This window comes from Haliotis asinina, chromosome 8 (genome assembly GCF_037392515.1).
Source record: "Haliotis asinina isolate JCU_RB_2024 chromosome 8, JCU_Hal_asi_v2, whole genome shotgun sequence".
Taxonomy (NCBI): Eukaryota; Metazoa; Mollusca; class Gastropoda; order Lepetellida; family Haliotidae; genus Haliotis; species Haliotis asinina.
Genome location: NC_090287.1, coordinates 17,714,777 through 17,742,337, shown reverse-complemented (window position 1 = coordinate 17,742,337; position 27,561 = coordinate 17,714,777). Strand labels below are relative to the sequence as shown.

Sequence of the window (27,561 nt, the reverse complement as noted above, 5' to 3'; positions counted from 1 at the left end):
CAACACTGAAAGAGTCAGCACACAAAGTTGACTCCAAGGTTTTTACACCTGGTCATGGGTGGACTCATCCTGGCACCTCAAGCTTCTTGGATCTCTAAAGGTCGAGATATTTTTAGCCACCCCAGTAGCATTAATCCAGCAATGTAACTGCAGGGACATCAGAAAGGGCTTTACAACCAATGTTGGGATATGAACCCAGTTTATCAGCCTATTGAGTGAATCCTTTAACCATTGGCTAACCTAAACCATGTTATATCCAGAACCAGTTTGATGGCATTGTTTGTGCCTTGATAGGATACAGACTTCTTTTATGAGATCTGATGATGAGATGTCACATATACGCCCCCTCATGGTTGTATTTGCTCAACCAAACAATGCATCCACTGAGTGAACATTACAGTGAAGCAATAACCAGACCCTAAGTCATGTTAGTGGAAAATAACTACTGGTAACCTCACATTGGTTTTGAAGGACTGTGAGAGTTGATTACTAGCTACATGTTGACCTAAGGAAATCAACCTGGCAACAATTGTATCATGCTTCTAGCAGCCTTTGTGTATGGAAGATCAATTGACAGCAACTTGGCCCTTTGCACTTGTAAGACTGCTGGCTACATCAAAGCGTTGCTGGGCTGGGCAGTGTCACTGTGACACTATAATGACCTGCTGTTCTAGATGGTCATTAAAGAGCTATATTTAATAGTATTGCATGTTCAGATAGTTATATATCTGGATTGGATTATTGATCAGGTTCTGCTAACTAGTATTCCATTTGTCTTGTTGGCAATATGTCTCATAAACTGGAATCTAATCTTGTTTGGTAGTGTAAATATTTCATAAAATATATTTTATGACCACATAGGGCTAATTAATCCATCCAGAATTACTGGAATAGGTTTTATTGATATGTATTGTTTATTTTATAGTCTGTTTGCGGTGAAAACATACTGATAAATTTCCCTTTAAACAAAAAAGCAAATGAAACATATTGCGAATCCTGATATATCCAGTTGAACATTTAAATCTCAGAACTTTAGTTAACTTAGCATAAAAGTTGTTTACCAAATGATCATATATTCAGATGGTGGTGGTGTTTCAAGTGGGTAAGCACAGTACTTGGAACAGTGAAACAAATCCATATGCGCTCAGTTAGACCAATCTCACTTGTTCTTGGTGTTTCATTTAATGTGCATACCCCTTGTAATACAAACCAATTATAGGGATTTAAAATATGTTCATTTGTTAAGCAACTTTTATCCTAAAATTCTGACATTTAAATGTAAAGTTGCAATCGTAATTTCACTTTATTTGATATACAATTAGTTTAAGTGAAATTCTTCAGTATGTTTTCATGGCAAACAGAGTATAGTTTGCTATATACAAGATCCAGTATAATAAGTGCAATGTGTATATAATCAGTATATATGACAATGACATTCACTATACCATGGCGACAGATGAATGAAAACAAAGTCAGAAATAGACTGAGATCCAAGTCTTTATTTTCAACAACTTACTGAGTATTCCAAGAATGTCCAGAATCATATTATGTACAACAGTGTTGTAATTAGCAGACTGTGATCCTGTTGTGACAAGTGGACACTGACATATGTCAAACAATGACGCTAACCTGTCATAGACATTGCACCAGTGGCAAAAACACAACAGGCAGACTTACATTCACACTGGGATTTTCTATCATGTGCAGCAATCCTCTTTTTGAATCAATTCTGGAATCATAAGTGTTTGTACCATATTTGCTGAAATAAAGAAACCTTTTCCTATATAAGAAAACTGACAGAGGGTGCTTGTTCTGGTGTTAATGGTCCTTCAGAGATTAAGTAGTTATAAACTAACTTAGTTTAATTGTTGGTGAATTAAAACTAGATCAACAATAGTTCCAATGCATTACCCATCCATAATCTTGTTTTCTGTAATATATGTGTAATATACTTTGGAAAGTGTGGAATTTGATGAGCAAATATCACTATGTTTTCATGGACTTGAGGTTAGCCAGGGGGTTCTTACTGGAGCAGAATATCAAGAATACTGTAAAAGTAAAAATCAAGATTCCTGGCTTGTATTGGTCCCAAGTAACCATGTCACCATGTCACCATGACTGTGTGATACAGCTGATTATTCTAACAGTATGGTTGAAAATAATAGTTTTGTTTTTCCAGGTGCCTCATGAAATGATATTCATGATAATAATGCTCCATGATTATTCATTAAAACATAGCAGGAAATGTTTCACTTATTATTAGACATTTTCTAAGAATAACACATTTCAGACTAATTATGTGATTATTAACAAAATTGTGTGACATGAGAGGCATGTGTTTGTCTAACACTGCTTCTATAATGAACAGTTTTACGAATGTATGAATATATGCAGGTGAATTATTTGATTCCCAAGGAGCAGCAATCCAGGTACTGATGACATGGACATCACAACTATTCAAATCTATTTCCACATCTTGTGTGACAATGATGGGGTTCAAAGGACCTATATTCATACCCCAACTCCACCTGGAGACACAAACAGCCAGAATGGTAGTGCCACTTCTGGTGTTTGGTGCACACATAGAGTTTCACTGCTTGGAGCTACAAGGTGACAGTAGTATTGGGACAGTATGTCCTGTTGTTTAGAAGTTTGCAGAAAAGAAGGGGAATTTTATTTCTTTGTTCTTAAAGGTCAAATATTTTCTGGTTTGATGATTTTTCAAAAATTATATCTCAAAGGTTTTCACAACTGTATAAGTACATACTGCATATCACATACATCATGAATGTTGTTATAAAAACAGTCTCACTGCAAATGCTTTTAACAATGAAACTAAAAATAATTTGTAGAGTAGAATATTCATTTCGACTCTTGTAAAAACAACTGTCATGTCATAGAGTAATTTGCCATGCAGACTGTGACAGAAACACATCCGCTACAGACCATTAAATCACTACAGTAGTTCTCAGTCTAGATTCCTGGGCCTAGATTTTCTAGGCTGTCTTAGCGCTAAGGTAGTCATAAGTTGATGTTATTGTACAGCATTTATGACTATCATAGTGTTAAGAGAGCTCCGGAAATGTAAGCCCTGAAGTTAGAGTGAAAATAGAGAAAGTCACTCTTCTAATGTTTCATTATAATTTTCTAAGATTATTTAAAAACTGTTTTGGGAGACTAGATGACTGTCGAGTGCATTCAAGTGAAAGGTAGTACAATGTACTAAGATAGAACAACTGGATGTAAAGTACTGTAGTTACTAGTGGCATAGTACCATCAGCTTGTCAGGTTGACAAGTCTTGACCTACACTTAACATATGTTTGTACATTTACACCCCTGGCTAACTGCCTAGAGCCAAGAGTAGCTATAAAAAGATATATGATACTTTAATTACAATGTAATTGACCCTAGATGTTATTCAATAGTTTTTTGCTGGTCATATAAGCCATAACACCCATTTACTTGGAGAAGTGAATCTATTTAACATGTGTATGTTGCTTTATGAATATTGCTTAATACTGAAAAAAGAACTCATTGTGTGCAGAAAATATTCATTGGATAGAAAAGAAATGATACTTCCTCCTAGAACTGCTTCCCTGTTTGAAAATTTTGAAAGGTACAGCTAAAACTATGAGAATTTGATAAGAGGGTAGGTAATTATGTCAATGACATAGCAGCCATTTTGCGCTAACCCCTGAAATACTGACTGGTACAAAGTTGAGGCTTCTATCAGTTACGCTGTGTGCACTAGTACTGGTGTGCTTTCAGATTAATTTCCTTATCTGATTGTGTTGTAAGCCTACCCTTCCAATAGCACAGTGCTATTGTCAGTGTGAATAAATGAAAAAATATCTTTAAATATGTACATATTTTACATAAATATTTGAGAACAAAGTACCCATACTAAATCACAATGTGTCAACACAAATATAAATACTTCTCTAAACAAACAAACATAGGACCTGCCCTGTTTGTGAGTCACATTCAATTATCAGCACAAGCTGAACAGTTTAATCAGAAATTATGCATATATATTATGGTGAGGATATTCCGGGTCACATGATATACACCTTATTGTAAATGAACAGCAAGAGAAGAACATGTGTAAATGGCGTCATGTGAGATGTACAATGTTGTTTCAGTTGGTTTACTGTTTGTTTCATTCCATTCAGCAATATTTCAGCTTTATGATGACAGACTGTAAGTAATCTAGTCTGGGCCAGACATTTCAATGACTGATGTTGTGAATAGTGATCAATATTTGGTACAATGACACTCAATCACCAAACTTGACTGTCTGATCCATTCAGTCACCTCTCATGACCAACACAGGTTGAAGGGCACCAATTATTACCCAGAATTCACTGGTTATGATGGACTTGTAGATTTGGGAGGGACTTGAGCAAGATTAGGTCTGAATACTAATACGAATACATTTCTCTTACCTGGGTTGCACCAATATCCTTACAGTACTATTAAATACATTTGTTCTGACTTCTGTCAACATTTCGTTGTGACAATATCCGATATCTGTCACTTTCTTGTTCAGTACTTTACGATTGTTGATGGAACTGCACCATTTCTTGTTTCAAGATTGTCACGGGTCATGTTTGAGTTGTTCCCTGAGTTGTCATCAGTATTCAGCTGAACAGTCCTGGCCCCACAGAAGAATATTTTCCTGAAGGCGTTCTTGTACTGCGAGTTTCCATAGGCATACAGGAATGGGTTTAACACAGAGTTAGCATGGCTCAACACAATTGCTGCCAACAGGAACTCATAGGGATAGGAGCATTCCATCCCACACATCAGTGATAGAGTGTTACAGATGTGCACAGGTAACCAGCATATTGCAAAAAGTCCAATAACCATGGCCAGAGATTTGGCTGCTTTGATTTCCTTCATAAATTTCTTGTTCTTCTTCCTTCCTTCAGCTGCCACTTCCAGGGCTGCGATCTGTCTCATCTGTCGCTTGACGATGATGAAGATATAGATGTAGATTAACATGACAATTATCAGTGGTGTAATCACAAAGCCAAAAAAGTTAAAATACACCATGTATTTCATGTCAATGACAAATGTGAAACCACACGTCTTGTAACCAGTTTGTCCCAGATTCCATCCGAACATCGGAACCAGCCCGACGAGGATTGCAAATATCCACATGACAGCGAGGACCATGATGGCACGGGGAATGGTCATGACACGTTGGTACAGGAATGGATGTTTGATGGCAACAAAGCGTTCAATTGCCACAGCTAAAAGTCCGAAAATTGACACTTGGGTAAAAAGAATTATGACAGAGTTTATGAAAACACATGCATAGAAGTCCATGCTGAGATTGAGAAAACTGAGAGCAGCACATGGCGCGACTACAATCCCCACAAAAAGGTCGGCCAGCGCCAAACTCGCAATGAAACAGTTTGTGGTCGTCTGTAGCTTCGGTGTCTTGTAGATAGCGACAAGTACAAGGCCATTTCCTACCACAGATACAAAGCCTATTATAGTCTCAAATGATATGTACAAGATCGCTTGAGCATCCATTGCGCTGTCAATCACTGATTAGTTTCTTGTATTTGATGTTTCCATCAAAGAGATACTTTTCACTTCTCGTTCAATTTTCAAGGTGAAGCTTCTTCAACCATGACAGATGTACTGCTGAATTAAAGACAGATATCCTGTACCAAATTAGGAACCTGTGTCTATGTATCCATGTGTGCTTAATACATGTATTTGTACATAAACATTGGTAGACAAACGTTAATTGCTCCACAGCTGAAATCGACAGGCTAATCCATAATTTGTTACCACATGTGTACACTACACACTCCCAGCTGATCTGTTTAAAGCATCAACATGTCAATGTTATATGTCCACAGACCATCCTTCTCATTGTCATAATCCCCAACTGTCCAATCACACAGGCAGGGTGTCTTCTCTGTGCATGGCCCAGTCATACAGCCAGCGATTGACAACATCAAAACAACCAATTGCTCACTGTCAACAAACTAGTTTACTGTGATTGATGTCAGTTTTCAATGAGCTTATTGGAAATTGTTTGCTTAGATTTAAAGCCAGCAAACATTGATACATATAGGGAGTATCCGTTGGCATCGGTTTCTTGGGTCAGATAATAGGTCGTCAGTTTCAAGTGACCTGACTAATTGGTGCTTGTCAGAGGAAGTGGTGACACTGCTGGTATTTGCTCTTCTCCTCAGGCTGTGTGTGCGGGGCACTTGGTCCCAGGGAAAATTGGTATGATGAGCGGAGGCACCGAGGAATATTGGCCACTAGTGTGGAATATCAGTATGGTCAGTGTTCTTCTCTGTAGGTAGCCTTGTCTCCGGAATTGATATTATCCAGCTTTCATAAGTCCATCTGAAATACATGATGAAACAATGTTATATTTGCAGTGTGGTAAATATTTTCAGAGTGATGTAAACTTAATATGACAGATCATTTGTCATAGCCATGTTGGTCAGTGTGGACTAGCCAAGGTTTTTCAGGCTCTAACTTTGTACACTTTTTTCTTCATTTACATTGTTAAATGACCTACGGTAATATGTATTAGTCCATAGAAACTGTACAATTTGGATAATTTTCCCATCCAGTTATTGAATCTATGGAAAATATAGAGTTACAAGATGTTTAGACAAGAAGTATTTACCCCTTCTTGGGGATCTGCCTGGTAGTGCGTATCAGAATTTCAGATTGGCAGCATATGGTCAAGAAGTTTTATCCAGTACACTGCAGGTGTATCATTATTTTGATATTTTTTGATACAATAGTTTATTTCCCCCTGGTTATTTAGCCACCCGAGCTAGGAACATAAGAAAGCAGTGAATCTTATCATTAGTTTTATCATTAGTTTTATCATTAGATCTGTGCATAATGGTTTAGAATGGGAAAAATCTATTCGCAATTAAATATGACAAAATGGAGGAACTTTCCAGCTGTCAACTTTCACATTGACAACTGTGACTGCATTTCACAACGTTGAGGTACAATGGAGCATACTCTCTGTGAGAAGATTTCAAGGAGTATAATATGGCCCTTACTCAGAAGGTGTTGAACAGTTTGTTCAAGGTGACAGTTTAACTTTCAACAAGGTTTATGGTGGTCGACAAAAAGATATGAAGGACATTTCAAAATTTCATGTGTCAGTGACAACAGGTCTGAGGCAGTTCCGTATTTTAACTTTGATTATATATTCCTGTGTTTTTGTCAGATGAACAGCTGACTTGCCTCTCCATGTGTTTGCAATGGCTGTCACTGATGGGACAGGATAGATTCTGTATCGAAGCAGTTGTAAGATCCTTATTTGACTGATTATGGAGATGTTTTTAAGCATTATATTTGACTGGTGTATATGATGCACTTTTCACTTTGACTTGACACTGTATATAATTCAACCTATATAATCTTTTCAACCTGACAGACTGAATAAGCTCAACAAAATGACTGGGGAATTATTGTTTGTCAGACAGGCCCTGAAACAAATATATCAAAGAAAGACCATGCAAGTGTAGAATATGTGGCAAGACTAGAAAAGTTTCAAGACATGAAGAAAGTCTCCTGGCTCGTTTTCATTAAACTTTAGCCTCTCAGTGTTAAACATGGAAGTCATTTTTTCCATTCCTTAGTGTTAATACCTTAAAGTTTTATAGATTCTCTTTAAAATTAAAATAATGTTGCTGTAAAATCCATTGATCCTTAGACTCCTTTCATTTACCACATAGTCTTTTCATTTACCACATAAATGTTATTTTATAATATGACAAATTCCTAAAGTGATTCATAGTAGGTCTTCTGAAAAACATGTAAACTGCCAGCACGTCTCATGCGTCCAAGGTCAGTGTCTGTCCCCTGTCAATTAGTGAGATGTTGATTCTATTCTCTACCTCCTTTAAAAATCTTGCCATGTACCTGACTTGTCAATGGGGAAGAGTCTGAACTCTGTGAATCCTGTTATTACTGTCTTGGGGCTATCAGAAGCATATGTCCGCCTTTGAGGTTTTGACAGCTACACAAGAGCAGTCTCTGTTACTGTCCTGTACAGAACACTGCAACTGTATGCTTCACGTCATGTGATGAGGGTTCAGTTTGTGAACTTCAGTGGATACAACACACTGCCGCAGATGTTGCTAAAACATGGCTCTGTTGCTATGTATCCTGTATTGAGAAGCCTGCATTGGTACTTGTAAGCCTACAACTTACTTCTCAAAACACATCACATTCTGGCACATGAAATACAGTTATATACAGTTTTCAGTGAGTGAGTGAGTGAGTGAGTGAGTGAGTGAGTGAGTGAGTGAGTGAGTGAGTGAGTGAGTGAGTGAGTGAGTGAGTGAGTGAGTGATACATGCCTTTTAACAATGTTCCAGCAATATCTCTGCTGAATGCAGCAAGTATATGTATTAGTAACACCTTGTATTCATGTGGGAAATGTCTGGTGAGACAAGCAAACCCTTGAACCACTAGGTCATCAATGTTGTACAAAGTGGAAGCAGAGAAAAAATAGTGAAAATAGAATAAGCAGATAATAGCTGAGTAACTGATGAATACAGCATTAATACAAACCAGTCAGATGTCATATGCTTTTAGTTGTCAAAACAGATGGGGACATTTTTCAATTAAGCGATGACATCACTGTTGGCGGAAATATGCTCACTTTAATAAATAATGTAACACATCTTCCACTGCAATTGAATCACAGATTGACATAGTGGTGTTCATTAAAAATGTACAATCACTGACTGGTTTCAGTAGGTTATCTGTGATTGCGTGCTCTGAATTATGATTTTGATTTTCTCAGTAAAAAATGTTTTTCAAATGGAGATTATTACTTAAGGAACTTATGAAATGACCTTTTGGAGCTTCGTGATATATGTTATATTTTGAATTACACTTTCTTGGTAAAGTACAAATTCTAGTACTTTTTTCTAGTTGAGTTCCATCTGGGATTCAAACCCACACCCTCAGAGTCAGGCACCCAATCGCCAGCACACAAAGTCAGCTGCCTAACCTGCTCAGCCACCACGAGCTTCATTCAGCAGCTGCTTTCCAATTTTGAATTGAGATCTCTCTATATATTTTCAACCATGGTTTGGAACATACCTCTTGGTTTTGAAATACATGTTTTAGACTGCAGTTATCTAATACATTCTGATCATGGTATATTCAAGTCTGACCGTGGAAAAAGGAGAGAAGAAACTTACACGCTATCATACAGATAACAAAATAACGTTGCCATGGAACTGGCTATCCACCCGCTTTACTTCTATGACATGTTTTCACAATTGTGAAAAACCTATCCCATGTTCTGAAGTATATACGCTATAGGCCAAGTGTCTATATGTTATCAAATGTTTTGGTAAAATGCATAAATAGTCAATAGGATTTTATTTTTGAGAGTTGCAGTTTTTGTATCCTCATTAACACAGGAAAATGTTTCATGTCCAGTAGGGAAGCCTTCTCTAGAGCCGTATTCCATGCAGGAAGTTGAAGCCCTACAGCATCCTTTGTCATTACAAGTAGCTGTGACCTGGAATGACATACCTGGCCATCTGTAAATTAGCCCAGCACTCTCTCAGTTTAGGTTTCAGTTAAAGATATGCTTGTACACAATGTGTTCTGACTGATATTGACTTTTTCTCTATGTGCTGCCAGCATGTCATCAAAGTGGAGTATATTGTATTTATCGTTTACTGAATGTTAAATAAATGCAATAGAGAGGGTTCTGGTGGCACAATAGGCTGGCTAGGCTGGGTCTTTGAGAACTTTTCAGAGTGTCCCACACAATAAATGGGACTTCTCACACTGTAGGTGATATCTAGTCAAAGCTACTGAAACCTTTTTGGATGACCAAGTGTGTCAATTCGGCTGTGTTCTTGGCAGCAATCTCTGCCATTCTCTTGACTGACATTGATAAGTATTAATCCTAAGGGTGAGTCAGATAACTTGGTACTTGGGATGCACGCATGACATTTGCTTTTCCTGCATATTTGCCATGTTTTTTCTGAATCTTGTTAGTCACGGTCAAAAGAGACAGAAAATACAATAATCTAATCAACTGACTCATCTTCCTCAACACAATGCACATAAACTCAGATTTGATATAGCTTAGTTAGATAACTTAGATAACTTCACTTAGTTGTTACTATTACTTATAAAGTACTTACAGTATCAGCATCGATCTATGCCAGCTGACAGGTACATATCATTTCTGTGTACATGGATTTCATACACCTTCATGCACACCTTACCTCAGCTCTGAGTGCTTGGCCTCCTGTCAGATGATGGATTATTATGGGACTTTCAGTAGGTAGGAAAGACTATATAGTTATGTTGATTTATCTTCCTGGTCCTAATTGTCATTAGCAATTAATGTCCCCTACCAAGTCCATATTGTTCCCATCATTTTCTCGTTAGTATTGTGAAGGTCTTCCCATTTACCTAAGTTGGGACCACTTAGGAACTATATTGAAAATATTAAGTGGATTTGTGACTCGGCATTGTTTAGTGTGTTTGTGCAATTTGTCACGGTAACATTAGCCAGGTGGCTAATTAAGGGCGACTGGGAATACTGTCTAATCAGAGTCCACTGCCAAGGAAATGAGTTTTAAAAAAATTGGTGGGAAGAATGATGATGAAATCCAAGATGTGCATTTACCTGTTCAATAACATGAAGTTTATCTTTTGAAACAAGTGAAATATATGCATAACTGTACTCTAATTCATGATTTCATAAGATTGCTCACTCTGCTGTGATGATGTACCTATGTATTTATCATAATAGATTTGTTTCCTCTGTGATGTAATACAGTTCACTGAATAATTGATGATGAGCATGCATGGACATTTTCATATAATGCCAGTCTTATTTATTAGCTTGAATAGTGAGAATATTGAACAATACACAGACATTTGATCATATACTAAGTATTTGATGCAAGTAAGAAATTAACTCACTATATCAGAAAACCTGCCAAGAAGATTAAGTCAGTGAACCTGAGAAAATTTCTTTATGTCTTTAAAAGGAAATTGAGACCCTATGTATCTATGTAGATTTGACAATGTTATCATGACTATGCTCTTGATTTATCATGACCTAGAAACTTGATAGGTCACATCATCACATGGTAGGTTGTGTGTGACAGCAGCATCAATTACAGCTAAATATAGTCCAGCTAATACGCATGCTTGCTGTCATTTAATGATCTGTATATCTATAGATGAAAGGACCAGACTAAAGTCTCAACTCTCAATCTCTCTCTGTTTCATTCTTTCCCGTTTTCTCCCTCTCTTTCTCTCACTCTCACTCTTTTTTTCTCTTTCCCTCATTCTCACTCTTTCATTCACTCTTTCACATTCCTTTTTCTCACTCTCACCTTTCTCAGTCTCTCTCTCACTTTCTCTCTCTCTCTCTCAGATAACCATATAAAAACTTTCAAGCATTGTCTCACATTCAGTCATTATACCATGTTTATATGGCACCTGTGAGAGTTATTACTCTTTGGACATGTTCCTGTTATTTATTTTGAACAGATCGTTAATATCAGCAGATCGTCATTGATTTCTCAAAGGTTACAGTATTGCTACAAGGAAATGGGACAAATTGATAGTCAGTTTGCCATCAGTGACATTTGCACGATGCCTGTTCACTCCGATTCTACTTCACAACACCAAGACGGTAAAGTGCAAGGTGCAAACACTCTACACAGTTGCTAACAATAAATCAGGAACTTTATAGTGTCATATCCTCAACCAGTAATTACAGTTCTGTTCAAGCTTATGTTCCCTCTCCTGGATGTTTTCCTGGGGACTGACAAGAGATCATTAAACAGTAGATCATTTTCCTGAAATTAATATCCCAATGCATTAAGTCGACTGTTACGTTAATTTGTATATGTCGTGAGGTATCACTTTTCAGCTTTGTAGGAACCAACATGTTTATTTTGTTAATGCCAACTGCATATGCTGGTTTACCATTGCTACTTATGCTGACAAATGTTGGCTGACAAATGTTTTGTTAGAGTGTATATACAGAACTTGGAACTGCGACAGAGAGATACGATTCCTGGGAGCTGACCTTGGGGCCTCCAGCAGTCTCAGGCCTGGGCCTAGATTTTCAAAAGCTGTCTTAGTGCTAAGATAGCCATGCATTAACATTAACTTATGACTATCTTTGTTCTAAGACAGCTTAGAAAATCTAGACCCAGGTCCAAAGTAACCAACTGATTGTGTCTTCATACCCAGTCATACACTATACTTCATCATCAGAGTGATGTCATTTATTGTCAGTATAGGAAGCACCTGCTTTATTCTTGTATTGCCTCTGCCTCCCAATGATAATTCCCATTGAAAGTGAAAAATAATTAGGTAACCGCTAAGTTTTAGCGGAACCAATATTAGGAACACAGTGGTGTAATTAATAAAGGACAAAAACGTTTGTTCATTTTTCCTTTTCTCACTCTCAAAGGCAAGTCACGCTGTAGTGCCTGTTTTCTCGTAGTCTGTATATGTAGGTAAATATTTATAATTGCCAGTGACTGCAGACAGAAAGGGTGTTAATTACAACATATTTGCCATGTCAATTACATGCACATAGCAGTGAAAGCTAGATCAACACACCTCTGCTGTACACACCGTTAACCCATTTGTTACGCAGGCAATTATTTTAGCATATATATCCACCTTACAGTGTTTATGTTATCTTCAGTTTATTGTGTTGATTTCTTAGCTTTTAGTTTGTTTGGCTGCTGAGTTTTTCTATGTGGTAGGTGTCCGATTCCTTGGCACTGTTATTGATGGTATGTTAATTCTGTCAGTTATGGTGATTGTGTATAATGACATTTCGTGCAGGTATAATATGTGATAACATGAAATTTTACCACAGTCATACTTTAAATAACACAGTGTTTTGAAAGGGTGTACAGGACTGTAAGACAGTTGTAAATTCCATATTTCCTGAATTTACAAGCGTCTTACAGTCCTGTACACTCTGTTGAAACACCATGTGATGAATTTATTATGCTTAAGATCTTTTGATTTAGCTTATCTTTAAACAACAACATTCAACATTTGGTAGAATGAGATGCAACATGTTTTACCATGATATTTCCTGAATGGTCATAAAGGGAGATCATTCGGATTGACTTAGTTTATGCTAAACATGACTGAATTTCAGGTTATGTGAAAGAGAAGTGAAATACAGAAACATTTTATTTTTTGATATATTTATTGACACAAACAATTAATCTGTATATGCCAACTCTAAACTTTCGAAGCGATCAGCCGTTGGCAGTCACATTCCATCTGAGGTCAAGGTCATTCATGCAACTGGTGTAGTGTGTCAAGTGACAGATTTGACGAGGTGTACAGTTCGTATACTTTGGCTATTAACCAATCAAAATTTTACAAATTTGTCTAAACTGTAATAATACGTGGTGAACTAGTTTCAACTTTTTTTCAGTGCAGTTATAATAAGTCATTACCCTCTGAATATTTACTGTAGTTATTCTTTATTTAAATAACTTGCCTCTTTTTATCTCTGCCAAATTTCTGTTAGCCCTAACTCACACAATATTTTTCAAGAGATGTCCTCTATCAGTTATCTGATGAGCAGTTGTGCAGGAAGCAGTGTTCAAACTGATCCACTGCACAAGAACAACATGAGAATATATTATTGTATTTCCATATGAGCAATATCAAATGATAACTCTGTATATTGTATTTATTATAGGTGTGTCCCTGTTTGAAAGCAAATATTTTGTTTGCATATTGATCAAATGTAGCCTAAAGCCATGATTACTAATTAGATTTTAAACAATCAACTTTGAAATGGTAAAGCAATGACCTGATGGATTAAGAAGAAATTAGTTGTCAGAACCCGCATTTATTTAATTTCAATAACTGTCGAAATATGCCTCCGAGGGATGGATATTAATCAATAATGTCAATCTGTCTGAATAGCGACAGCATGTAGCAGTAGCCTCCAAAATGTTTGAAATTTTACTAGCCCCTAGGATACAAGTAACATAATAGCAGAACATTTTGGGACAAGTGCTAATTTCCATCTCTGCTTGTTATGTACAGTTAAATACCATGACAGTCTATGACTTTAGCCACTTGTCCTAAGCCTTATAGGTCAAGTTTACAATTTTAGTCACTGGTCCTAAGCCTTATAGGTCAACTTTATAATTTTAACCACTGGTCCTAAGCCTTATAGGTTGAGTTTATGATTTTTCAGTGTTGTAAGCTCTGCAAAGATTAGTGATGTTAATATGTTAACTGTAAAATGCATTAGAAATATTGTCCTGTGACAAGTAAGGGCTAGTAGAGACAAATGCTTTTCTTTCATACAGCCAGGGTGGTAGGGTAACCAAGAGGTTGTGGCATTCACTCATCATGCCAAAGACCTGAGTTGGATTCTCCACATGATCTCAATGTGTGAAGCCCATTTCTGGTCTTCCCCACAGTGATATTGCTGGAATATTGCTTGAAGTGGTATAAAGGTAAACACTCACTCACATACCTCTACGACTTCACTGACAGCCACATCTTTCAACGTCAATAAAAAATGGAAAGACTGATGTTCTGATTCATGGAACAATTCACAATGTTATGCATGTGTTTGTTTTTGTTGTGAGTGGAGCACCATGTGGGTTTGGTGGATATATGATGACAGAGTGTCATTCTCACAGTGTTTCTCTTCTTTAAATAACATCATCCAAATAAAGAAGATGGTCATCCATAAAGTTTGTCCTTATCTGACAGTGTTTGCTGAAAGTAGTTGTTAGGTCAACAATCCTGTGAGCATATCCCATTTTATAGTTTTCAAATCATTCCTTTCTAACAAGCATCATACAAGCTATTTTGTCAGCAACAGGATCAAATGCTGTTTGGTTTGATCAGTTACACAAACAATGCCTGATGCAATTCCCTATTTTCACTTGTACCATACATTCCCATTCAGGTTCCAGTGATGGAGACAGATACTATTCCATAGTGATTCATAAACACATGCTCTGTCATATCACATGGTGAGAGTCACTAGATAGTCTGGTCCAGCCTTCATTGTTTACTAACAACATCGTACAACTGTAATACTACTGAAACACATATATACTCATGATATAGTCGCAACTGTGCTCTGACTCTGCTTTAAGCGGATATATCTTATGGATAACTGTTGACTGAACAAATGGAAAGCTGATGAATTAAATCTAAAAACTGTTACTCTCCACTGTCCACTACTGTTCAAGTACCACAGGCGCTCAGTACCATGTTACTTACTTGTCATGCTAAAACATCTCAATGTAGTAAACCCTAAAGGACAATATTATTTTATTTCATGTTTTGATAACAAATGACTTTCTTATTAGCTGGCAGGTGAGATGCTGCGCTTGTTCGACCCCACGGTGGAACCCCAGTCAACTCCTGGAGAGGAACCCCTCAACCTCATCCCTATCTACCGCAGCCCCAAGATACAAGGAGGAATTCTGCCAGGTAAGGTTTCAGTTTGATAACCTGAGGTAGGGATTAAAGACAATACTGGAACTGTGAAATGTATCAAGAATGTCTCACATTTGAGTTGTAGAAATTTGGGCATCAGTCTGGTTGAAGAGCTGATAAATGTTACAGAGAGACCAGGAACTGTCCAGTTTGTGGCAGTTGTTTTAAGTCTATTATGACAAGGACAGCCTTTATGAACAAGGTTAAACCTTCCTTCACTTGTATCATAGAATTTAATTACGTGTTACTTGTTTTGAAGACTGATAGAACTTTGTCTTGCTATCACTGAAAGCGATTGTAAAATTTCACATTATCAATAGCTTCCAACAATTTATAGTGCTGATACCTGGTTTTGAACCTGCATAATTGCATAAATGTAAACAATTATATATTTGGTGATTTATAAAAAAATACTTACAGGTACTAATGATATGATTGTTAGCATTGTTAACAGGTTAAGCTTGATGAGAGGTTGACTGTCTGACTTAGAGTCAGTGTGCTGTGTCTGGCTGAGATATCCATGTTTAACCTACAGCTGGGAATGTCTCTATACTAGCCAGAGATGTGTATACAATATACATTTGTACATACATCATTGGGCTAGGACTTAATAACCAAGAATAGTTCAGGCTAGTACAAACAGCAATATGCAGCCACACCTACATGCATTTTATGTATGGTGTTTACAGTGTTAACAGAAAGACTTCAATATCTTCCATTCAATGTCTTCAAGTGTAGATACATAGAACTCTGAATCAATAGTGTTTGTGAGGTTATTATTAGTAAAATATTAATATGTCAATGCTCTTCTGTGGGGTATTTACAGTATACATGGTAAGGAAATGTTTAGAAACAGAGCCAGGCATCCAAGGTAATCAGAATTCAGAATTTAGGAGGCAGGTCAGAGGCACTTTGTCACAACCCAGTCATGTCAACAGTTTGAGAGACAGAAAGTGACAAGATTCCAAAACAATACTTGCAACATGAGAGGTCCAATGGAATTATTAACACAGGACAATGGTTATACTCATATACACCATACACCCCAACCTGTGTTGGATATAAGACGTGACCCACTGGGTAAATCAGTCTCAGTGTCTTGTTCCTGCAAGTGCTTGTATTCAAATAGGGATCATGGATCAGTGTTCATGATGTCCATCAGTGAATGTGGTCAGACTTGGTTATGTACAGACCATCACTGTACAGCTGGTATATGGCATAGTGCTGAGTTAATCAACATAAAGCACACATACAGATCATGACTGAAGTGTCCACTGTGTTGGCTATTTTAGGTGAAAATTACTCAGTACTGACCCAACCCCAGGGTTTAATTGTGTTGTTGTAAACATGTAAGGATAAGGACACTTTGTGGTTAATATGATTGTAGGAAATATGTCTCCTGGTGCTGATGGATGGCCTGAGTCATATCCTCTGGGATTTTACATACATGGATATGTCTGTGCCAAAAGGATGACTGGTGTCATGACAGTTCTTGAGCTAGTAGCAAAGAATCGCAGTTAGGCTATCATTATGCTGAAATGGGAGGTGACAGTTGGTTTTGAGATTTTTGTTGTGGTGTCTGTTGTTCCATGTTGTTTCCAATGGTCACATTGTTTATTCCAACAACATAAACCTTTTGGACTACAGGGAAGTGTCTTCATGCCATCTCACTGTATAAGTATTCCTTGTGGGTGCAGTTGCAGATCTAATAGTTGTATAAGGACTTGCTATGGGTGTATGTTAAGGAGTATGTGATATCCTACCAATGTATAAGGATTAATCATGACTGTAGGTTCAGTAGTATGAGATACTCTTCTGATGTATGAGGATCAGCTATGGCAGTAGGTTCAGGAGTATGAGATGCTGTACTGATGTATGAGGATCAGCTATGGCAGTAGGTTCAGGAGTATGAGATACTGTACTGATGTATGAGGATCAGCTATGGCAGTAGGTTCAGTAGTATGAGATACTGTACTGATGTATAAGGATCAGCTATGACAGTAGGTTCAGTAGTATGAGATACTGTACTGATGTATAAGGATCAGCTATGGCAGCAGGTTCAGTAGTATGAGATACTGTACTGATGTATAAGGATCAGCTATGGCAGTAGGTTCAGTAGTATGAGATACTGTACTGATGTATAAGGATCAGCTATGGCAGCAGGTTCAGTAGTATGAGATACTCTACAGATGTATGAGGATCAGCTATGGCAGTAGGTTCAGTAGTATGAGATACTGTACTGATGTATGAGGATCAGCTATGGCAGTAGGTTCAGTAGTATGAGATACTGTACTGATGTATAAGGATCAGCTATGGCAGTAGGTTCAGGAGTATGAGATACTGTACTGATGTATAAGGATCAGCTATGGCAGCAGGTTCAGTAGTATGAGATACTCTACAGATGTATGAGGATCAGCTATGGCAGTAGGTTCAGTAGTATGAGATACTGTACTGATGTATGAGGATCAGCTATGGCAGTAGGTTCAGTAGTATGAGATACTGTACTGATGTATAAGGATCAGCTATGGCAGTAGGTTCAGGAGTATGAGATACTGTACTGATGTATGAGGATCAGCTAGGGCAGTAGGTTCAGGAGTAGTCAGATACCCTCCACTATATCAGGTTCTAGTAACTTGACTGGATACCCTATCACATATGACTTCTTACTCAGAAGTTGGAAGTCAGATAGAACAAGTATATATGGATGAGAACTTCTTTAATTCTAGAGCATGACATTTCAAAACAGGTATGATACTTGAAAATGATACAAGAACCTGTATCAAAATGTCATGTTCAACTATATAAGAAGTTGCCATCCACATATACTAGTTCTATTCACATATGTATGTTTGTATAATGACTTGCAACAACCAGGTCTAGAAACCATTCAAATATCTGATCATCACTGTCTTGTCATGACATTCTGTTACTGTAAATACCAATCATTGTAGTCCTCAGAATAAGTAGCATTTTGATTAAGGATATTGACAGATTTTTAATAAATAACAAACCTGACACAATCAAACTAACAACCCATTAACAATCCAAGCAGCTTGCAAAGCCCAAAGGGCATAATATTTATGACACTCCAACAAATGACTATTTTGTTGATTCATATGTAAACTGGGCAATGGTGGTACAGTTTGTCAGTACAGGTCAACGTGGGCTGACGCAAGCCCCAAAGAGCTTCAGAATTATACATGTACATAGATAAATGGAATCTAGACAACATGCTATATTGATTTAGTTGTTACAAGGGAGTAGAGCAACCTTACCGAGAGCATGGAAATAAGGTATGTTTGCATTAAAAATAATTTTTGGAAAAATCAATGTTTATTCTATATGCATGAATTCAAAGTGGCCATGTTTCTCACGTGTGTCTTAGCAACAGCAAGCAACAAGCCTTTTCTGAAAGTTACTAATGAAAAGCTCTTGGGTTCTTCACTCCTCTATGGAAACACATTGTGTTTGTGTGTGAAATCTAAAAGTTTGTTGGCAATCAATTTAATGTATTCACTGACTGAATCATTATGTGTAGGGGACACATAAAGGCTCAATCTGCATTGAAATATTTCAGTTTTTGGTTTAGTTGTACTACTCTGCCAATACGAGAATGCAGAATATTTACTTTAAAACATCTCAGTGAGTTGATGAGTTTGGTTTTACTTCTCTTTTAGCAATATTCCAGCAATACCCTGGCTAGGCACACCAGAAATGGGCTTCACACATTGTACCTATGTCACAGGTCTTTGGTCTGATGGGCAAACGCTTTAACCACATGGCTTCCCCATCACGCACAATGTCTCTTTAGTTAGTTTTAGTTTAAACATATTTTATTCACTATGGGAAAAGGATTGGGGACAAGTTCTTTCAATGTATAAAACCCCTCTCCAAAGATATTTACAATCACTTATTACATCACAAGAAATTATAAGAACTAGAGAAAGACTGAAGGATAACAGTGGGAAATGTTATAATACAAAAGGTGTATAGAGAGAAGACTACAGGAATTGTTTAGATTTGCATATGTATTGATGTACATTTTTGATGATTTGCCAGATCTGCAATGCTGTTTAAAATAACAGATAATGTAATCACAAAGTTACTACCACATACATCTTGATTAGCTTTCAGCATAACACTTCTATGTTGACTGTATAAAGAATATTCTAAGAAATAGTGGTGAACATTTTCGCACTGGTTTCCACATACGTAGGATGATCTCTTTAGTTATTCGATCAAGTTCAGTAACAGTATATTTATAATCTGACACTTCAGCAGCCAAGAAGTTTAGAGTAGGTAAATGGGAAACGTGTTCAATATACCCTCTGTACCTGGGTTTATTTGATTCATGTTTGGGTTAGGACCATGAGTAGCAGGTGCCCCCTGCAGGACATAAAATGCTTACCTTGTTTGTGAACACCTGCCATCATAACTGATTTTCACTGATCTAATCATACAGATGTTCATGCACTTTATCAACCAATGGAATCAGCTTTGACAAATAATCCTGAACAAATATTAGACATTATATGTTTTATAACAGCTAAGGTTACAGAGTTAGATATTTCTAAACCAGGTTTAGGACATGTTGGTGAGGTCACATTGTGTTATTGCCATTATATGACTAATAAACTAATACTGAATAGTTCAACAATAACAAAGAAGGTATCTGAAACCCAAATTTTGCTTGCTACTTTTCAAATCAGTAGTGAATCTACTCAGACATGTTTATCTCTGAAAGGCATTAAAAGAACATTGATACATGAATAAAAAAGCTGTCATCAATAGAAAGTTGTATTTATGTTATTTACTTTTTATAGGTAAGCAAAACAACTAGACTCAGTTTATTAATAAGCGGCAAATGTTAGGATATTCCTACTCTTAATTTGCCAGAGGATTGCAATGGCTGACGTTGTATTATACTCACTGATAGTGTGGCATGTTTCATCACAACATGCCTTGAGGGGACATCTTTCAACAACACTGATCATAGTACTCTCTTGACCAAACTTACTCAGAAAATCTAATTCTAGTATGATGGCACATCTGAAAAGCCATCAGTTCTAAAAATTGAGGTTGTGTTGTCAATTCTGACACAGTTACCCATCAGCAGTTTTAGTCAAGTAGTACAAGCAAAAACATCTCCCTAGGGATTTTGGTAATGTGCTTCTGTAGCAAAAATGTCAAATGAAAAAGAGACTGGTGTGTGCCAATTTTAAGGGCCTTCACTGATTAATGCTGAACATTAGGCACACAGCCTCATGAGTTCTATAAAAGGGGTAACAAGTTCTTATTTCCACCACAGTTGCTTTTATCCAGAGGCAGTTGTAGTCAAATAGTATATGAAAAAGCACTAAGACCCTTGGGCAAAATGTTTTAGAATAATTGCATTAAGGATTCTTCTGATCCTAAAAAGGTAAAAACTTGGAAGAAAACGCATTGTATGCATGAGAAGAACTGTTGCCTTTCTGCTGAATAGAAAATAGCTTTTACTGACAAAGGTTTTTACCACAATAGCTTCAACTGCATGATGAAACAATAGGTTAAATGACTAGTCTAGACACTGTCTGCATGACAACATATTGAAATGATTTCTTGAAGGATGAGAATAAAAATAATCGTGTCTCTGTCTTCATGCACTGAAAGACACTATGTTGTGAAAAAATATAATGCTTCTGTAGAGAAAATATTTGTTCATCTCAAAGCTATAGCTGACAAGTGTCTTTCAGGATTTCAAGTCTCACTTCAGGATGTGAAATGTCAGTCTGTTGCAGTCGGCCTTTGTACAAACAGTTAATGTATTTATAAATACTGCAAGTCAAGGCACTGACTTTTAATATGATCTGAATATATCATTTTTTATGAATCCAGGAATATTTTATAACTTCAAAGAGTGACTGTTCAATTAAAATGCATGTCTGATGATTGGAAAATAGATATTGTTTAGAACTGATTGACACTTCATGTGATGACCTGCTTCAATGATTAACAGCTAATCAATCTCTGGTTTGTCACAGGCCTTTACACTGCTAACACTCAACTACTTACTGGGGATGACGACCATTTCACATGGCAAATCGCGCACTTTCAATTCCTTCACATTTCGTAATCTTGCTCAATATAGACTGAACTAATGGTTAGACATAAATCTGAACAGACAATGAACCCTTGAAATGAATGAAATATTTCAAGAACTTCTTTTTAAATTGTCCTCATAAATATACTAGAAAAAAATGTCAAAGAAAAAAAATTAAACATGAAAAAAAACAATCTAGACTTGCCAGAGTATTGTAGACTTTCCATTTCTAGAAAGTTGTATTGTATTGTTGTGGCAGAGTCTGTATGAGTGTCTGACATAAATGTGACACAGTGATATAATGGTACGTAGCGACACACTCTTGATGGTGTCAAGGAATTGTAAAATGTTAAGAAAGTAAGTCCTACAACCTTGCCTGCATGCTGACCAACATATCACTGACCACATTGGTGTAGGGGAAGTGTCCAAGAATCCTCTGTGACACCTGGCTGACAGTGTTCCACATGTAACACTAACTCCATGACCTTCACCATACACAGCCTAACATTCCTCGCTTGTGACAGGTTCCAACTGTCACTCCGCCTGACCCTTGACATAAAAGCTAAATACTTCCTGTCAGACTTCTAAGTTGGGAAGACCACTCTGGTGTTTGTCCTTGCCATCACCAAGACTGCTATTCTACTTCAAGCGAGGAATAAAGTATTTGTGACAGTTTAACTTTTTTGCATTGCCTACTGTAGTTTGGTAGTATTGTGTGATTTATTGCTTGTGCTGGACAGTTGATATATGTAGCTAGTATGTTCCTGTCCTTGTGATCTTGTGTAGAATGATGGGCGGAGTCACTTCTCTGCTAAAAAGAATGGCATGGGCAGAAAATGTGCTTGTTAAGTCCAAACCTGTTTACTGTGTTATGAAGGCATTGAGGATAATTTAGTATGGCTGGACTAAATACATGTTAAGTCCAAACCTGTTTACTGTGTTATGAAGGCATTGAGGATAATTTCATATGGTTGGACTAAATACATATTAAGTCCAAACCTGTTTACTGTGTTATGAAGGCATTGAGGATAATTTAGTATGGCTGGACTAAATACGATCGGACTCAAAGTCCTGGGCCTGCTTGCACAGAGCAATTTTAGTTACAATCAATCTTAGGCCCCTACAATCAACTTTACAATAACCATACAATTGCCCTAATCCACTTGCACAAAGATGATCTTAAGACAGCATGGATTTAAGATCATAATCTTAACTAAGATCACACTCTTCAACGATGGAGATGGACATTTCTTAAACTCGACTCCTGTCTACAGTTGTCTTCAAGTGCGCATAGCATGCAGCGCAAATAAAACGTGGAACTGGTTACTGCACACAATTGACATTCCTTCCTTAATCGCACCTTGCAGATTTTTCATGACAACAAAACAAAACAACAATAACAACAGAAAAAACATCCCAAAAATCCTAACCCAAAAATCTTTGAAGGAAATGATAACGTTAAAGAAGGAAATGATAACGTGGGAGATAACATATAATTTTAATCAGTTGTACCTTGTGGGTTATTCTCTAATTTTTCTACATTCTAATTTGATTTATGAACTAAGAATGTGATACTGCAACCAGAGAAATATTGTGTTTTCTAAAAATATTGAAATACAAACAAATACATTAACAAATTTGGGTTTTGAGTTATTGACCTAATGATCATGAAATTAAAAGATAACATATAAACAAAATTTCCTTATGATATAACACCTAAATGTACCATGATTTGTCAATGGCTCTCAGTTAAACATAGTTTGGCATCTGGTCGGTGTTATTTGGAGTAAAATCTCAAATATATCCCAGAAGCATTAGTGTTGTGGAAAGTGCATGACAGGGAAATATGAAAATGTTATTTTTGTGTGTGTGTTGTTTGTGTTGTTAAATGCTCATCCACAGTATGTTAATTACTTTACGCTATTTTGTTGATAATTATTTTTTCTTTTTGTTAAAAAAACATTTTACACAAATTTCACATACCTCAGCAAGTGTATTTTTACTGTTTGAAGGATACTTGTATTATATTTAAAATGCATAGATTGAAACTCTTGTCTTCTGTCAGATTCAATTTTAGATTTTAGAATTAGGAAAAAACCCATAATCTTGTACATTATCCAACTGTAGATTATTTCAATGATAAACTAAGACAAAATCACTGACCGGAAAGAAATATGTGGAGATCTGTGCTGTCACAACAGAACATACATTGTATTTAGGCATGGCAGATTTATGGCAACGGCATAATATGCAAAGGGAAACAACTCCCATATTGCGTAGCTCTCCTTGAGTTATTGAAAAGGTCATGGCCACTGCTAATCGCATGCAGACACCTTTCATTACTATCCTTTCCTTGAGTATCACATGGTATGGAGTTAATACTTTTTCCAGCACTGAATCGGATGAGAATTGTACTTTATGATATTGGCTCGATAATGATTTTGTTCACCATAGCAAATAATAATATTTCTGACGTTAAATTGATGTTACATTTTCCGTGTTGTTGAAGTGTTGAGGCGAATCATACAGTTTTATGGAATATAAAAGCAATCTCCAAACATAAAGCTAATTATTTGCGTGAAACTCAGACACCAACTTGAATGCCTTTTTGCTACTGACTACAATGAGCTTAGCTCCTTACAATTGGTTCCTACCAATTGTAAGTTTTGATTGTAACTTACAATGATCTTAGCCTACCATCACTTTGTGCAAGTGGATGGCGATTGTAGCCGAAGCCTAAGATCGCAATCTTAACGATTTACTATAACTGTAGCTCTAAGATCGTTTTGTGGAAGTGGGCCCAGGATGCTAAAGTAAAAGATTTGTAATTATAGTGTTTTAAATAGCATGCTGCCTGAAGGAAATCTCATCCTTTAAATGTTGATGTATAAGAAGACACACACACATTGTAACCATGTTGGGAATCAAACCCAGATCTTTGATGTGACGAGCAAACACTTTCCCCACTGGGCTACCCCACTGCCCCATCAATGAATAAGCGTGCATTGAATTGCATACATTTTACATTGGTGAATTAATGTGTGTATGCTGGTGATCCCCACCTTTGAAAAATCACATATATAGTGAACCTGACCTCCATTAGTATTCCTCCATCCTTGTTTCAATGTAGGTGAGTACTCAGCTCTGATTAAAATGGAATGGCTTTATGGCACTTCCACAAATTGATAGCGACAAAACTCAGTCATCGTTCATTGCCATGTTTAAAAATCAGAATTAAACGTGATCAGGTTACACTGATCTACAAACTCACAATATCTCTCTGCGGAGCCACCTGAGGTTTTCAGATCTCCATTAATGATACATGGCCATTTGGTGTGCGATGCTGGTGGCCCAATATACATAGGGATATTGCCTGGACACTGGGACCAGTAATGTTCTATTATTAGTCTGGTGTAGATTCTGTTACTTAACAGACCGGTAGTTTGGAAATTGTGGTATGTTAGAGAAGCCATAGCCTGATTGCTAGGCATACAATCTTGATACGTCAAAACTAGGTTTTGGTCTTGTTCATATGTCTCAGAAAGTTACTAGTACTGAGTGTAACATCTAGATGTTTAAAGGAGTGAGGCCCAGACCGGTGAATTTATATTTTCATATTTCTTAAACACCATTTTGTCTGTGAGCACAAGTGTATGTCCATAAGTAAGCAGACACTGTTTCACATGGTGCGCACTATGTTGTCTGAAGGTTAAAGAGGAATTATACTCAGGCAATTTGCAGTTTGATTCGACAAACACTTTGTGTCTGAATATACATCAAAACAGCAAATGAAATTCAAGTTTTGAAAAAAATAAATGACTTGAAATTAAACATTCATGTTTTTGTCTTCTATTTAAAAACTTAACAAAAGCCAGAGTTGCATTTCTTTTGATGTTCAGTATAATTTTGAGAGTATCATATTATTCAAATTTATATTGAAAAGGAGTCCTAAGGGGAAATAATTCAGTTCAGAGACTGTGAGACAGTTCGATTTGTAGCATTTGAAATATGCTTATTTTTTTTCTGAAATTGTATGATGTACATGACTCTAATAACTATTTACTCAGCCCAATTTACACAGAGATAGAGGCAGTGTTTCTCTCAAGGAGACATGTTAATGTAACACTTTAGTATTATGGAGATGTACCAATCATGGAATAATGCCAGCTTACAATGTAATTCTCTATCAATGTTAGATTCTCCAGGTGCTGGGCCATCAAATGTGTTTCAGTCAAAGGCACGTACTGAAATTTTAAACCTTTGATTTGTCAGATTTTGTCAAGTATTTTTAACACAATCATGGAGCATTAGAAGTGAGTATGGGATGTATGGTATACACTTTGCCTCTCCACGTACAAGTCAAGTCTGGTTCCCATTTCAGAAACTTAGTAAGCCTAAGATCTCGTAACTTTTCTTGGAGTACTTGTACCTCCTATGTTACAATATAAGAGGTAGAAATACTAAGAAAAAAAGTTACGAGATCTAAGGCTTACCAGAGTTTTGTGAAACGGAGCCCTGGATAGTATATGTACACACAACATTTATAGCAGCCTTAATTGGACCTAATGAAATACCAAACTTGTCAGTTGTGATCAGTCTTTAAACATTTATGATAACCCAATATTTTTCTAAAGTAAAAATTATATTAAATAGAACTATGCCCATTGATGAGAAGTTACTAGTGTCACTACAAAATGCATGTTAATGTGGATGCAGGTCTTATAGTCTAGAATGATCAAACAAACTTTTTGGTATCTTGTCTCTACCTAGCATTTGAAGTAGTTGAAGAAAATACCCTGTCAGGCAAACAAAAGTATACATGTGAGAATTGGAATAGATAAACTTAAAAAATTTATCAAAATCCAAAACTAGACTGAAACAGTTGCCGGAGCACTGCAAGCATTAAAATGCAAAGTGCAACTATCATATCTATAAAAAATATACTTTACAATCAAATAACTGTTTCGTACATGGGTTCACATGTTCTTTCATTATCATTCTTTCTGCTCTCTAGCAGTTTATAATGGTTATTATTATAACCCTAAATTAGCAGAGATTTGCCATTAGCTGCCAGTATCTATATATGCTCTTTATGACTAGGCTGTTCTAAATACTGTCCTGCTGAAATGTTAATGACAGAAAACAAATATCTCTAGAGAAATCAGCAATAATAAGTAACATTTGCTGACAACCTATTTTAAAATCTAATTATCTTCTACATGAGGAAAATAGTTTTACTGACCTGCAATATATTTAATTTCTTCAGAAAACAGACAAACAAGTTTGTGATTTTCAACATTTCCAGAACTATCTGGAAATAAAATAAAAGTAATAACTGTCCTCACAAAAGTAAAAAAGGGATGCAGTATATATGGAAATGTGATAACATACAGTAACATCCTAAGTACTTCTTGCCCTCAGGTTTCTCTTAACCTTGCAATGAATCATGCAACCAGGTTTATGTGCCAATCTACAACCTTGGAAAACTATTTGAAAATTCTTTCAAAATGCATGTCTGTGAATCTGCATCTGTGGACAACTTACCTGGCTGGTTTGTTTCTCTCAGTGATCCAGCAACATGCTTTGTTTCCGTGAACTGGCTCTCAGTTATTTGTATGAAGGAGTGGACAGATGTGGAGTGTCATACCTACACTTCCAAGTTACGAATGAACTCAAAGTGTCCCTGTTATATGCACCAGTTGGTAATTGAACTACCTAAAGCAGCTGTCATCTTGCGTGATAAACGGCAGCAGTGGTTTGGAGTTTTATTCAATCAATATTGCTCCGTTTGACATCAGCACCACCGAACACTTTGGGCATGAACATGCCCCATCAGCTCTCCCGGCCAAGCTGTAGATCATGTGATTGAACTGGGGGGAGGGGGAGAAGGCAGGGACTTGTTCCATGAGTTTTTTTACTGTCATCGATAGCTTGTGGCTGTATTGAGTGTTTGATGATACATATACCG

The 27,561-nt window shown here is 36.7% G+C and overlaps 2 protein-coding genes across 4 annotated transcripts in view; one reads left to right on the top strand and one right to left on the bottom strand.

Annotated features, from left to right (window-relative positions):
- Positions 1–27,561, top strand: part of LOC137294152 (cilia- and flagella-associated protein 61-like) — a 79,832-nt gene that overhangs the window by 32,542 nt on the left and 19,729 nt on the right. For both annotated transcript variants that reach the window (XM_067825132.1, XM_067825133.1), the window contains exon 25: positions 15,385–15,508. In XM_067825132.1, the coding sequence (XP_067681233.1) occupies positions 15,385–15,508 (124 nt within the window). The remainder of the gene's footprint in view (positions 1–15,384; positions 15,509–27,561) is intronic.
- LOC137294153 (adenosine receptor A2b-like) lies at positions 1,480–27,267 on the bottom strand. Of its 2 annotated transcripts, none has more exons than XM_067825135.1 (2): positions 27,138–27,267; positions 1,480–6,376 (listed from the first exon to the last, which is right to left on the bottom strand). In XM_067825135.1, exon 2 carries the CDS (start codon positions 5,540–5,542, stop codon positions 4,547–4,549), a length of 996 nt encoding a protein of 331 aa, XP_067681236.1. In that variant the 5' UTR covers positions 5,543–6,376; positions 27,138–27,267; the 3' UTR covers positions 1,480–4,546. The 2 variants fall into 2 exon arrangements, 1 of the variants encoding a protein (XP_067681236.1); XR_010957510.1 differs by lacking the exon at positions 27,138–27,267 and adding an exon at positions 21,965–22,054 and having other exon boundaries at positions 6,355–6,376.